This window comes from Phyllobates terribilis, unplaced genomic scaffold, assembly GCF_046119375.1.
Source record: "Phyllobates terribilis strain yellow unplaced genomic scaffold, ASM4611937v1 Scaffold_9__5_contigs__length_417890890, whole genome shotgun sequence".
Taxonomy (NCBI): domain Eukaryota; kingdom Metazoa; phylum Chordata; class Amphibia; order Anura; family Dendrobatidae; genus Phyllobates; species Phyllobates terribilis.
The window spans coordinates 304,486,268-304,500,702 of NW_027362769.1; the positions used below are offsets into that span (position 1 = coordinate 304,486,268).

Genomic DNA, 14,435 nt, shown 5'->3' on the forward strand with positions numbered 1-14,435 from the left:
AGATCCTACTCCATTTATTTTTAATGAACAAAACCTATAAATGTTGATCTCTTACCCTCAAAGCAAAGACGACATTAAAGAGGATCATTGTGGGCATTTCTCTTTTTGGAGAAGGGTCTGTTTTTGACACCTGAAACACAAATAGAAACATAGTTCCATTTATTTTACAACGTCTGGATTCACACTTCAATAGGAGGGAAATTACATGTACAGAGCTATGCAGATAAATATATTCCCATCCTAATAGTCATTTATTAGTGGTAATTACATTATGGTGCCAGCAGAGAGGAAGCTATATTACACTAATCATGTCACTGCGTCAGAGCAACTTATCACCACCAGAGGGAGCAGTCGCTGGACCCAGGGAAAAAATATTACAGGTCATATATTTACCTATATGTGTCTCCTGACTTATAAATAACCTGCTCGTTACTGGATCAGTGAGCAACATCCTGAGCCCAGACCACCGAGCAGCAATACATTACTTTTCTCTTTTGTTATAGTAATCGATCAGTATGAGGTCTCATGCACCCACCAGAGACCCATACACCGGTGCCATGTGTACTACACCACTCTATAATGCCATCACCGCAGACGTCCCCCAGACATCCAGCATCAGACTAGTAGGGAATCTAATCGGAAAAACGTTTCTGTGCTTCTGGCTAAAGTCAGAAGCAAATGGAGGCAATGGAAATCCCAATATCTCAATGGAATGTAATATATCTTTCACTTTGTGTTTATCTATTCTTAACCTCAAAAATCACATTATATTCACTAGAATGTTAGAGGAGAAAGTTTCCTTCCACTTTTCTGTACAGCAGTGCTTCAGCCCGAACCACACGGCCCGGGCGAGGCGTGCTTCAGCCCGAACCACACGGCCCGGGCGAGGCGTGCTTCAGCCCGAACCACACGGCCCGGGCGAGGCGTGCTTCAGCCCGAACCACACGGACCGGGCGAGGCGTGCTTCAGCCCGAACCACACGGACCGGGCGAGGCGTGCTTCAGCCCGAACCACACGGACCGGGCGAGGCGTGCTTCAGCCCGAACCACACGGACCGGGCGAGGCGTGCTTCAGCCCGAACCACACGGACCGGGCGAGGCGTGCTTCAGCCCGAACCACACGGACCGGGCGAGGTGTGTGCAGTCTGGGCTGGCTGGCTGGCTGAGTTTCCTGCTCTGTCTTGCCTCCTACCATACCAGTTATGGATGCCAGCGTCGTATGGTCACATTTTCTATAGACATGACAGTCCACTTTGATCAGTATTACTACGCAGAAGTGGCTATGTAGCTTCACCCAATTTGTTTCAACAGTTTTAAGGAATTGGTGATTTTCTTTTAAAGTTTTTCTTGTGTTTTTCTGATAATATCAGCACCTTGAAATTGTAAATATGGTGCGTTGTCCTGCACCGTCCACAGGTAAAAGGTTCGTCCCCCAACATTAGATGTTCAGCTGGTCCCAGCAGGTTCAGACAATGTTATTCTATTGTGTACGTGTAAAGGCAGCCTGTCACCTTGGGAAATGATATTTACCTGCAGGTATAGGGTTAAGCTGCAGGTAACTCGTGTTTAAAACGGGAGTATTCCGGCTTACGGGAGCAGAGGCTACACAGAGAAAATAAAGTTACTTTCTCCCTGTAGCCGCTCACTTCCAGTCATCAGAGTGCAAAGGCAGCAACAGTCACCGCTCACTACATAGTGGGTGCACGGTTATCCCCCCCGGTACACTGACAGCCTGCTGTGCACACATGCACTGCGGAGCAGCCTGTCAATCATAGTGCCAGGAGAAGATTACAGTGCGCTCGCTGTGTAGTAGCAGTAACTGGTACAGCCCCTGCACTGTAACAATGACTGGAAGCGAGCGGCTAAAGGGAGAATAGAACTGCATTTTCTCCCTGTAGCCACTGGTCCAATCAGCTGGCTGAACAAAGTTTAAAAACCATTTACCTCCAGATTTACCCTATATCGGCAGGTAAATGGCATTTCTCAAAGTGACAGGAAACTTTCATTAAAATGCTTGACATGATAAGGGGCTGCCATGTTATGCTTCACTTCAGCTGTGGACTACAGTGACTATTTCTTATAATACTCCACATTTCTTTTTCCCACTGTTACAAATTACAATAATTCAGCATAAAAAAAATCCTTATAGCCTTCTAGGTACCTCACTCTCTCTGCTGTGATGATTGGTGCCTGTGTGCATTGGTGTACTTATCTCTATAAAAAGCCATCTTCCCTAAATGAATAAATGTCGGAGAGCTTTCTGTGCATTGTACAGCTATGGGCAGCACACCAGCGCACTCTGAATGGTTACGGGTACTGCGCCTGGCACAGCGCACGCTGAATGGTTACGGGTACTGCGCCTGGCACAGCGCACGCTGAATGGTTACGGGTACTGCGCCTGGCACAGCGCACGCTGAATGGTTACGGGTACTGCGCCTGGCACAGCGCACGCTGAATGGTTACGGGTACTGCGCCTGGCACAGCGCACGCTGAATGGTTACGGGTACTGCGCCTGGCACAGCGCACGCTGAATGGTTACGGGTACTGTCCCTGGCACAGCGCACGCTGAATGGTTACGGGTACTGTACCTGGCACAGCGCACGCTGAATGGTTACGGGTACTGTACCTGGCACAGCGCACGCTGAATGGTTACGGGTACTGTACCTGGCACAGCGCACGCTGAATGGTTACGGGTAATGTACCTGGCACAGCGCACGCTGAATGGTTACGGGTACTGTACCTGGCACAGCGCACGCTGAATGGTTACGGGTACTGTACCTGGCACAGCGCACGCTGAATGGTTACGGGTACTGTACCTGGCACAGCGCACGCTGAATGGTTACGGGTACTGTACCTGGCACAGCGCACGCTGAATGGTTACGGGTACTGTACCTGGCACAGCGCACGCTGAATGGTTACGGGTACTGTACCTGGCACAGTGCATGCTGAAGCAGGGTCGGATGTCCCACAAACCGCACATTGTCAATCTTCAGCTCAAACTTCTTACCGCACATATCAGATTTCGTAGCCAATATGGTGGCAAGTATGACGTCCGAAAATCTTTAAAAGGATAAGAATTATTAGCAGCAGCTCATTTCTCTGCAGTGGCTAAAAACTTTTGTGAAAGATCATTGCAAGAAATATCATTATATTGGATGGGAGGCAATTACATGAGATCAAACAGTGGAAGAAATGACAGATAGTGACGTCATGCTAATTAATTCCATGCTCTGCCAGGATTCACATAGACTGAAGAGAAAAGGAGTGCTGGTTAATCACATAGCCAATTACTGCACCACAATACACAAGAATTACAGATCTGTGGGAACGGATCTCATGAATTAAGGCGAAAGTGTGGATACAAAGTCACATTCACATGAGCGTCTGTAATTACACCAGACTGACTGCTACTGGATCCATTGATGTTGGTTTCCATTATTGTGCCAGAAAAAAAAAAACAGCAACATTTTGATCAAAAACCATGTCTGTCTTCAGCTTCACATCACCCAGCCATGTATCCTAGGATAGTGAAGACAGTGGTGTTTTCCTATACGTTTTGTGCGGTCTCATGTATATAACTGCATGCATAACTGTACACGCTGTTCTGAAGTACATGGCTGGGTGACGTGGAGCTGAAGACACAGGTGACATGGCTTTTGGAGCCACTGTATAATTATGATGTGACACAGGTATAGTTGACACTTCCACCTAGCTTACATTTTCACCTGAAAGGGTTGTCCCTATCCACAGGAGATGATACATGTGTGATCACTGGGACCCACAGGGACAGCTGGGGGATTCGCAAATACCCATGTGAAAAAAAAAAGTGATTTTTCTATTCAATTCTATATGACCAACAGACCGGCCATCTGCCATCAGTCCCATAGAAATGAATGGAGCAGAGGCCACACCAACGATCCATTCACATAGGGATCTTTGCAATCCCTGTTCTCTGCAATTTCTGATATCAAACTACTACAGTCTGGTGGATAAGTGAATAATGTATTTAATGGGACAACTCCTATAAGGTTAGAGGAATACTGGTAAATGTTAACAATATTCTATTAATACTTAAAGGATATTTCCATCTCCAAGATGTAGTAGGTATAATAATAATATTAGTAAATACCTTCAATTAGAAATTCAGTATAGTTTTTCTGATTCGCCTTGTCTCTTTCCTCATGTGCAGGCAATACAGGACCTTAAGTATCCATGGTTACGACCACTAGCAACTAGCTGTCACTTTATCAGTGGACGTAACCATGGATAACTAAGGTCTTCAATGCCTGCACATGAGGAAACAGACACGGCGAATCTGAAGAACTTTACTACATTTCTAATTCTAGGTATTTGCTAATATTATTATTCTTACACCTACTACATATTGGGATAGGATCTTGAAGATGGGAATATCCCTTTAAGGACATCCCATAAATGCCTGAAAGGTGTGGGTCTCACCTATTGACTTCTACACATTTGTCTGCAATAGACATCAATACCTAACAGATGCTGCAGGGTCTCACTCTACAATACTATGCTAATTGATATTAAATAAATTGGTCATGTTTCACCAAGTAACGTCTGGGTAAATAAGGATCGGGCATGTAGGTTATCAACATGTCTGATCCATTGTTCAATTGAGAACACAAATATTCTGAAATGAGGTTAAAAAGTCTCAAAATTTGTTGTATTTTGAGACTGAACGCTTTCTATTCATTTAATACAGATCACTCATTTTTCTGGCTACTACTATCCTCAGTCCGGGATCCACTTGCGTGCCTATCTGAAGTATCACCCTGCGCACCTCATCACAGAACATTTCTGCTTTCTTTTTTGCTTGGTTTCGTCTATATTTCTGTTACTAACCTGCATTGCTCATCTGAGAGATAAGCCATTACCAGAAGAGTCTGGCCGCGGTATAGGCCCTATAAGCATTAAAGTCAGCAGAACCCTCGGATTCTGGCGGGATCGGCTAACCACCTGATGTGTATGGGCCTCCCAACTCTCTAATGTGTGGAGGGAGACAAGGATCGGGGAGTATGTATATAAATCCCTAATCCCTTTTGTCCTGGGAGATATACCGCCACTAGGGTCTGACAGCGACTTCCATGACACGTGAACGCTCGGCCTAGCTGTGCATTTGGCCGACAGCGATATAAGGTGTATGGGCACCTTTAGTTTCTCTCTCCCCTACAGAGTGAACATACATGGTTGTCAATCAGCTATCTAAGGGCCTATATTAGCCCATCTAAGGCCACGTTCAGCATTTGGTCAGTATTGTACCCAAAATCAGGAGTGGGTGATAAATACAGAAGTGGTGACGTGTTTCCATTATACTTTTCTCTGATTGTTCCACTCCTAGTTTTGTCTTAAAAATACTGATGTGATATACTGACCAAATACTGAACGTCCAAACGTGGCCTTAGAAGAGCTAATAATCAGAGATAGGGTATCCATAGTAATGCTTAGACTGGCAAACACTCAGAAAACAAGCAAAATACTTCTTTGTTGGGTGTGATGATATTTCAGCAGGTCTATGACCTATTGTTACTTGCAGCACATCGCCCCTTATACACAGGACCTGGGCTGCGGAGAACGGCCAATGTGCACAGAGCCATTGATCACTCGGTGCATGTAGGATTGTGGTCATCCTGCCTAATCAGGCCACTAAATGTCCACTGATCGGCCGGCGTGCAGCACATCTGTCATTGTGCTGTGCAAACACAGAAACATTTATATGCCCAGCAGTGTGCCTGCTAAAGGATCAGAATTTCCACAGTCCATTTACAGACAGGGAGACAAAGAATTTGCAGATATGTTCTAGAAATAAATAGAAATAACTCCATGTGTAAGTCACAAATGTATTGTGCATATGTATGGTGGTATCCATTATACTCATCTTTGATTTTTTAACTATAGCACTCAGCAACATCATGTATGTCCATAACCTACTGTATGACTATTGCTATATTAACACTGGGCACAAGCTGGAGAAAACACTTACTTATAATACTCTTACTATATAATCCATGGTTTATAAATATACAGTGTGCATATGAGAAAGGCGATATAGCCGTGTGTCCGAGATAGCACAAAAGACGCACCAAGCTGCTTCTTGGAAGATAAAGCTTCAAAAGTACATATCTAGGAGTCCCTGGGAGGGTGTAGCCCCTACTACCCACTTATCTCTGCACAAAGTCACATATCTACCACTGCAAATACACGTGCTAGCATTAAGCCAGTCTGAACGCATAAACTTATCAGTGTGCTAATTATATACAAATATACATTTTGTGTATAATATACATATATACATATTATATATACAGTACAGACCAAAAGTTTGGACACACCTCATTTAAAGATTTTTCTGTATTTTCATGACTATGAAAATTGTACATTCACACTGAAGGCATCAAAACTATGAATTAACACATGTGGAATTATATACTTAACAAAAAAGTGTGAAACAACTGAAAATATGTCTTATATTCTAGGTTCTTCAAAGTAGCCACCTTTTGCTTTGATGACTGCTTTGCACACTCTTGGCATTCTCTTGATGAGCTTCAAGAGGTAGTCACCGAAAATGGTTTTCACTTCACAGGTGTGCCCTGTCAGGTTTAATAAGTGGGATTTCTTGCCTTATAAATGGGGTTGGGACCATCAGTTGTGTTGTGCAGAAGTCAGGTGGATACACAGCTGATAGTCCTACTTAATAGACTGTTAGCTGCTTTTTTCTTGCCATAATACAAATTCTAAGTAAAGAAAAACGAGTGGCCATCATTACTTTTAGAAATGAAGGTGTCAGTCAGTCTGAAAAATTGGGAAAACTTTGAAAGTGTCCCCAAGTGCAGTTGCAAAAACCATCAAGCGCTACAAAGAAACTGGCTCACATGAGGACCGCCCCAGGAAAGGAAGACCAAGAGTCACCTTTGCTTCTGAGGATAAGTTTATCCGAGTCACCAGCCTCAGAAATCGCAGGTTAACAGCAGCTCAGATTAGAGACCAGGTCAATGCCACACAGAGTTCTAGCAGCAGACACATCTCTTCAACAACTGTTAAGAGGAGACTTTGTGCAGCAGGCCTTCATGGTAAAATAGCTGCTAGGAAACCACTGCTAAGGACAGGCAACAAGCAGAAGAGACTTGTTTCGGCTAAATAACACAAGGAATGGACATTAGACCAGTGGAAATCTGTGCTTTGGTCTGATGAGTCCAAATTTGAGATCTTTGGTTCCAACCACCGTGTCTTTGTGCGACGCAGAAAAGGTGAACGGATGGACTCTACATGCCTGGTTCCCACTGTGAAGCATGGAGGAGGAGGTGTGATGTGTGGGGGTGCTTTGCTGGTGACACTGTTGGGAGATTTATTCAAAATTGAAGGCATACTGAACCAGCATGCCTACCACAGCATCTTTCAGTGGCATGCTATTCCATCCGTTTTGCGTTTATTTGGACCATCATTTATTTTTCAACAGGACAATGACCCCAAACACACCTCCAGGCTGTGTAAGGGCTATTTGACCAACGAGTAGAGTGATGGGGTGCTACGCCATATGACCTGGCCTCCACAGTCACCAGATCTGAACCCAATCGAGATGGTTTGGGGTGAGCTGGACCACAGAGTGAAGGCAAAAGGGCCAACAAGTGCTAAGCATCTCTGGGAACTCCTTCAAGATTGTTGGAAGACCATTTCCGGTGACTACCTCTTGAAGCTCATCAAGAGAATGCCAAGAGTGCACAAAGCAGTCATCAAAGCAAAAGGTGGCTACTTTGAAGAACCTAGAATATAACACATATTTCAGTTGTTTCAAACTTTTTTGTTAAGTATATAATTCCACATGTGTTAATTCATAGTTTTGATGCCTTCAGTGTGAATGTACAATTTTCATAGTCATGAAAATACAGAAAAATCTTTAATTGAGGTGTGTCCAAACTTTTGGTCTGTACTGTACATACACACACATACATACATATATATTAGTGCGTGTGCGCTCGCGTGTATACACACACATATATTATATACACACACATAGTATGAAGTGCATTGAATAAATCTCCCATTCTGAAGGGCCTTCAGCCTTATGTGCTGTTAGATGAATTATCATAATCTCCAGTAATGATTATATAGGAGTTTTTTTTCTATTTCAAGTGTTTATTTCTGTTAATGTTGATGATTATGGATTACAGCCAATGAAAATTCAAAAGTCATTATCTCAATAAATTAGAATAATTATCAAAAAACACCTGCAAAGACTTCCTAAGTGTTTAAAAAGGCCCCTTAGTCTGTTTCAGTAGGCTCCACAATCTTGGGGAAGACTGCTGACTTGACAGATGTCCAGAAGGCAGTCATTGACACACTCCACAAGGTCCCAGAGTTCCAACTTTCATTTGGGAATGAAGGTCCCAGAGTCTGGAGGAAGAGTGGAGAGACCACAATCCAAGCTGCTGGAGGTCTAGTGTGAAGTTTCCACCATCAGTGATGGTTTGGGGAGCCATGTCATCTGCTGGTGTAGGTCCACTGTGTTTTATCAAGACCAAAGTCAGCGCAGCCGTCTACCAGGAAATATTAGAGCACTTCATGCTTCCGTCTGCCAACAAGCTTTTTGGAGATGGAAATTTCATTCTCCAGCAGGACTTGGCTCATGTCCACACTGCCAAAAGTACCAATACCTGGTTTATAAAGAACAACAGTATCACTGTGCTTGATTGGCCAGAAAACTCGCCTGACCTTAACCCCATCAAGAGGAAGATGAGAGACACCAGACCCAACAATGTAGACGAGCTGAAGGCTGCTATCAAAGCAACCTGGGCTTCCATAACACCTCAGCAGTGCCACAGGCTGATCGCCTCCATGCCACGCCGCATTGATGCAGTAATTGATGCAAAAGGAGCCCCGACCAAGTATTGAGTGCATTTACCGAACATACATTTCAGTAGGCCAACATTTCAGATTTTAAAAACATTTTTCAAGCTGTTGTTATAAAGTATTCTAATTTACTGAGATAATGACTTTTGTGTTTTCATTGGCTGTAAGCCATAATCATCAACATTAACAGAAATAAACACTTGAAATAGATCACTCTGTTTGTAATGACTCTATATAATATATGAGTCACTTTTTGTATTGAAGAACTGAAATATATTAACTTTTTGATGATATTCTAATTTTGTGAAATGCACCGGTACTTTGAAACATTCACTTCAAAATCTCATTAAAAAGGGGCATTCCCATCTCATGCACTGTATGATACGTGGGGTTACACTATTGGTACCCTCACCCCCATCCCCACTGGTGAGGCAGCCACACTTCTATGCATACAAAAATAAAGTGGCAGCTCAAATGTGTGTCTCCCTCCGCTCACTCCTACGGGAGTGGTGCTGCTTCAGATCTTTCCATGAATCCCACAGTAGAGAATGGAAATAGATGTGCAAATTCTTGGGCACTTTTCTGTCTCTGCCTTTAAGTAGTTACCATATCAGATGAAAAAGGAGCCACAGAACCCTTTTAGTGATGTATGTGCACGTTTAGATTAGGAATACCCTTTTTAAAGGAGTTTTCTAGTATTTTTAGAAACTTGACTAAGAAGAGAGTTGCCATAAATGTTGCAGAACCAGCGAGGACAACCAAAGTGGAGGGAGACTCAGTAATGGTGACATAAACACACAAAGCCGCCCACTGACGGCCTAGAACAGCGGCCCCCAACCTTTTGTACCTACTTTCGGATGTTCAGGTCGTGTTGAGCTACAGAGGGGAGAAGCCTATTAAAGAAATAACCAAGTGATGGCAAAGTTTTCTTGCAGTGTTAAGTTATCGCCATTAACCCTTACCACGATTGCTTTATATATTCATTTAGGACTTGAGCGATTCAGAAGACAAATGTAAAATAAGAGTTTCTCAGGATTCAGTAAAGCAGAAATCTGTGCCAAAAAGTGTTAGTAGTCGATTGTAAGTCCATTAATATATGTAGTTATTTACAATGTGATACACAGACCAGCACAAATAGGAAGAGCTACAGACTCAGAGGAGACACAGCAAGTCAGCGCTGTGGAGGAGATCAAGTCTTACCCCGCAACCAACTGCTCGTCGCTTACAGGACATGGCTCTCTGGAATAGGAACGGGAGGGAGCCATCAACAGAGAAAACGAGACACAACAGTCAAAGCTGCAGCGCTACAGACATTACAGAAGCACGCTGTCTACATCCTTGTAGGCCACGACCATACAGCTTTATCAGGTGACGGCACAGTATATAAAAGACACATTGTGCAGCATGGAGCAGTTTACAAGCAACTCCCAAGCAAAAATGTAATAAGGGATCCAGAAGGCAGATACACACTGCCCGATCCACAGGCAGCATGCACAGGCAATAGCTATATGACTTCTGCCATGTATATTTAACTCTCATCTTGCTGGACAGGAGACTAGTTGGGCAGGCGGATCCCCAGCGTCTTCTCCCTGTCTGCTCCCCTGGAGTGACAGCTCTCTCCCTATACACGCAGCACGAGACCTGTCACTCAAAGGGAGAGGGAAGCGATGGGAAGGAGCGGCTTTTAAAGTATGTTATTCTCAAATGTCGCAGCGTTTCAGGGTCAAACATACCTGGCTGAGATCATACAGCCAGAGCCGGACACTCGCTGCATCAGCTGTCAGGATCCCTTTAATGCTACAAAAAGAGGCAGAAATGTGGCTGTATCCATAAAGTCTGTGTGCAGTGCTCATCTGATCTGCAGCGTTACACATAATACACTTACTAGACACTGGCTCACCTTGCAGGAAATGACCATGGTTTACCATGCAGAAAGGATCCGCAAGCAAAACAAAATGTTATTCATACACACGTATCAGACACTTCCATTTCTATAAAAGTGTCCACATGAGGCAGCAGTGAGGACCTAAAGCTTATACACATATGGACAGAGCAAACACAGGTGTACCATGATTAAGGATGGGCCTCTCCGAAACGCGCCAGTTTTGCCTCAATGCAATAATTATCATTTAAGTGGAACCCTTGAACCTGTAATAATAAATTAGTGACCTTTTATATCTAACAGATGGATACCTTCATTTGCTTTGCTTGCATCTGAAGCTAAGCAGTGGCTTTTACTTTCCGTGCCGAGGATCTTCACAGTGCCAAGCTGCTTTTATTGTTTGCCTGAGATCAGGGTCACTAATGATATCTGGCAGTCATGTATACAGTGAGAAGTTACAGGGACAAAAATGAGGTTATCCTTATAGTAGACGCATACCCATAGTGGTCATATACTGAAATATTAGTGAAGTTTAATATCCGTTTATCAGCAGTGGAAGAACTAAGATTTTGCCACTGATCTTGATATACAAGGAATCCTGATCCCTTATTACTTTGGAGGCTTCATTCCCTTCTGCCCTTATATTTTTGGCTTTACATGACAATTAAGACGCACTCCCACTAACATTTACATTGTTTAAATGTGTGTATGTGCATGTAATGTAGTATAATGTGATTAATATACTCGCCTATCCCTGCTCTCTCTGGTGTCCAGCACCGTTCTTCTGCTCTTCTCAGTGACGTCACCGCAAAGGACATCAGCTGGCTCGCTCTAAGCGTGAGACAGAAGTCTCTGTTATAATGAAAGCCTATGGAACCTCATTGTGACGCCCCAGAGTCACGCAGAGCGACTCACACTGTCTGCAGAGCGGTGACGTCACTGAGAAGAGCAGAAGAACAGCGCTGGACACCGGAGAGAGCAGCAGAAGGTGAGTATAATAACACACTCACACTACATTATATCCACACATACACACAGATTTAAAGAATAAAAATGTTATTGGGAGAGCTTCTTTAAGGAAAAATTTAAGACATTTTATGGCATATCGGGTGGTGGAGGGTCACAAGCTTAAGCACTCAAGTCGGCTTCAAAAGTCATGGAGGTGCAGTGCTCCTTAGAGAAGCCATCAACAGAAAATTACCTATTGCTTAACTCAGTTTTTTGTTCTACATGTATTTTTGAAAAATGTTTGCAATTTTTTTTCATATCATGATGTTTTATTAAAAACAAAATGTATAATCTTAAAATTTTCAGACCGGCCACTGGGACTATAATTTTAGACTCATACTTCTGGTCCTTTCAGGAACAGTTTTCAGCAGGTGCCTTATCATCAGAGGCAGGATTTACAAAGACAGGAAATACCTGTGTACACAGCGGATAGCACAGGATCCATCAATCACAATGGCTGATGTCACAGCTGACCTGCTCCCCTCCCTTTACAATGACCTTTGCACACACTCATTAATTGCTTCAATACAAAAGATAGGGTCAGAGTCTGTTCACTGCTGCTAATGTACAAATGGCTATCGTGAAACAACAGGAAGTCTAAAAAAGCCTCCAGTTGATAGTGTGAAAATAGCAAGATTTGATTTTAGATTTTTAAAACAGATGATATGGGAAATTTTTATTTTGCCAAAAATGTAATTAAAAAATCAATTTTACACAAAAAGCTGATGTAAATAATAGGTAATTTGCTGATCATAGCTTGCCTTTAAAGGGAACCTGTCATGTCCTGGTCACTATTATCACTGCCCCCATAGCGTTGTTAGTGAAGCAATGCGCATCACTAAAGAGCTGTTTATGAAAATCGGTGGTAGGATAATGTTTTATATACTTTATCTTACCTGCTCGTATTCAGTCATAGGGGTGTGATTCTCACGTTCAGTCATGGGCGGGCGCCACGCTCAGTCATGGGCGGGCGCCACCAATGACATTTGAATACTGCTCCTGGCAAGCGCTAGGTTTGAGGGGCGCATGCGCATTTTCACATGTCGGGCCTCTGGTCCGGTGCGTGCGCACTGAGGTTGTGTGATTACCAGCTATAGTGCGCACGATCTTTGACCTGTGGCTCCCGGCGCATGCGCAGTCAATGTATTGTGCGGTCACTGCGCATGCGGCGCCAGCACTAACTGAACACTGCGCCGCCCATGACTGAATCCGAGAATCCCACCCCTATGACTGAATACGAGCAAGTAAGACAAAGTGTATAAAAAGCTATAGTATAATGATGTTACCACCGGTTTTAATAAAAACAGCTTGTTAGTGATGCACATTGCACCACTAACAACGCTATGGGGGCAGTGTACATAGAAACTAGGACAAGACAGGTTCCCTTTAAGACCCGCTTACACATTTGATGAACGTGGGCCAGCAAGCAATCATTTATTGATAGCACAGAATACGTTGGTCAACGTTAGATTTTTCCTGCCGTTGGTGATCATTTAACGGAAAAATTCAATATGCCCAACCATTGTTTTGAACGATTCGTCCATTTCACCGAACCAGCCAACAATAGCTCATTATGGTAGAAATTGTCCATTTGGCTAATTTTAAAGGGAACCTATCACCAAAAAAAAACACTATTAACCTGCAGATATGGGGATAATCTGCAGGTTAATAGCGTTATTATGCCGCATGACGCCTGCAAGTAGCCGAACGCTGCGGGGAGAAAATGAACTTAATTCCCCCCCCTCCTATTCCAGTTTCAGTCACCGCTCTGAGTATAGAGCGCAGTGGATGTAACCGGGCCTCCGGACTGACACCCCCTCTGCATTGCCACTGGCTGTCAGTCAGGGCCGGGGGCACAGTTACAGCCACCGCTCTGTATAGACTGGCGACTGAACAGCACCGGCGCCATCTCTGTGACTGAAACTGCGCCCCAGGCCTGACCTGACTGACAGCCTCAATGCAGAGCCAGCGTCACTGAGGACCGGGGGCACAGTTTCAGTCACGGGGTCAGATCCGGTTCAGTCCTGCTCGGAGTATAGAGAGCTGCGGCTGTAACCACCCTCCCGACACTGACTGACACTCCCTCTGCGTTAGAGCCGGCTGTCAGTCAGGGCGGGGGCGAAGTTACAGCCACCATTCTCTATACTCAAAGCTGTGACTGAACCTGCACCGGCGCCGCCCTGTGACTGAAAAGGGAACGCTGCCGGGGGGGAATAAAGTTCATTTTCTCCCTGCAGTGTTTGGCTAAGTGCAGGTGCCAGGCCAGTTAGTAATGCTATTAATCTGCAGATTAGGAACATATCTGCAGGTTAATAGCATTTTGTCTGGTGACAGGTTCCCTTTAATACAACGTGTATGGGCTCCCTTAGGTTAAGTTCCCACAATGAGTTTTTGACATTGTATTTTTACTGTGCAAAAGAGGCAATGTTTTCAAATTTCTGCACAGTGGATGGATTTATAGAAATCTCATGCCCACTGTGCTTTTTTTTTTTTTTTTTTTTTTTTTTTTTTTTTTTTTACACTGCTTAAACCGTGCATTTTTGAAATTCACAACACGTCAATGTCTCTTACAGGTACGTTTCAGTTTTATTAGTGGATTTTCCCCATAGAAATACATTAGGTGCAGTAAAATCTGCAGGTAAAAAAAATCTGCATATGTGTTTCTGAAGCAGAAATGC

The 14,435-nt window shown here is 43.8% G+C and overlaps 1 protein-coding gene across 4 annotated transcripts in view; it reads right to left on the bottom strand.

Moving 5' to 3' along the window:
- Positions 1-14,435, bottom strand: part of NPRL3 (NPR3 like, GATOR1 complex subunit) — a 77,719-nt gene that overhangs the window by 55,200 nt on the left and 8,084 nt on the right. For 2 of the 4 annotated variants that reach the window (XM_073647929.1, XM_073647928.1), the window contains exons 4-6: positions 10,068-10,106; positions 2,930-3,059; positions 56-130 (exon numbers count right to left, since the gene is read on the bottom strand). In XM_073647929.1, coding sequence (XP_073504030.1) covers positions 56-130; positions 2,930-3,059; positions 10,068-10,106 — 244 coding nt within the window. The remainder of the gene's footprint in view (positions 1-55; positions 131-2,929; positions 3,060-10,067; positions 10,107-14,435) is intronic. The other 2 variants (XM_073647930.1, XM_073647931.1) reach the window with 1 other exon arrangement.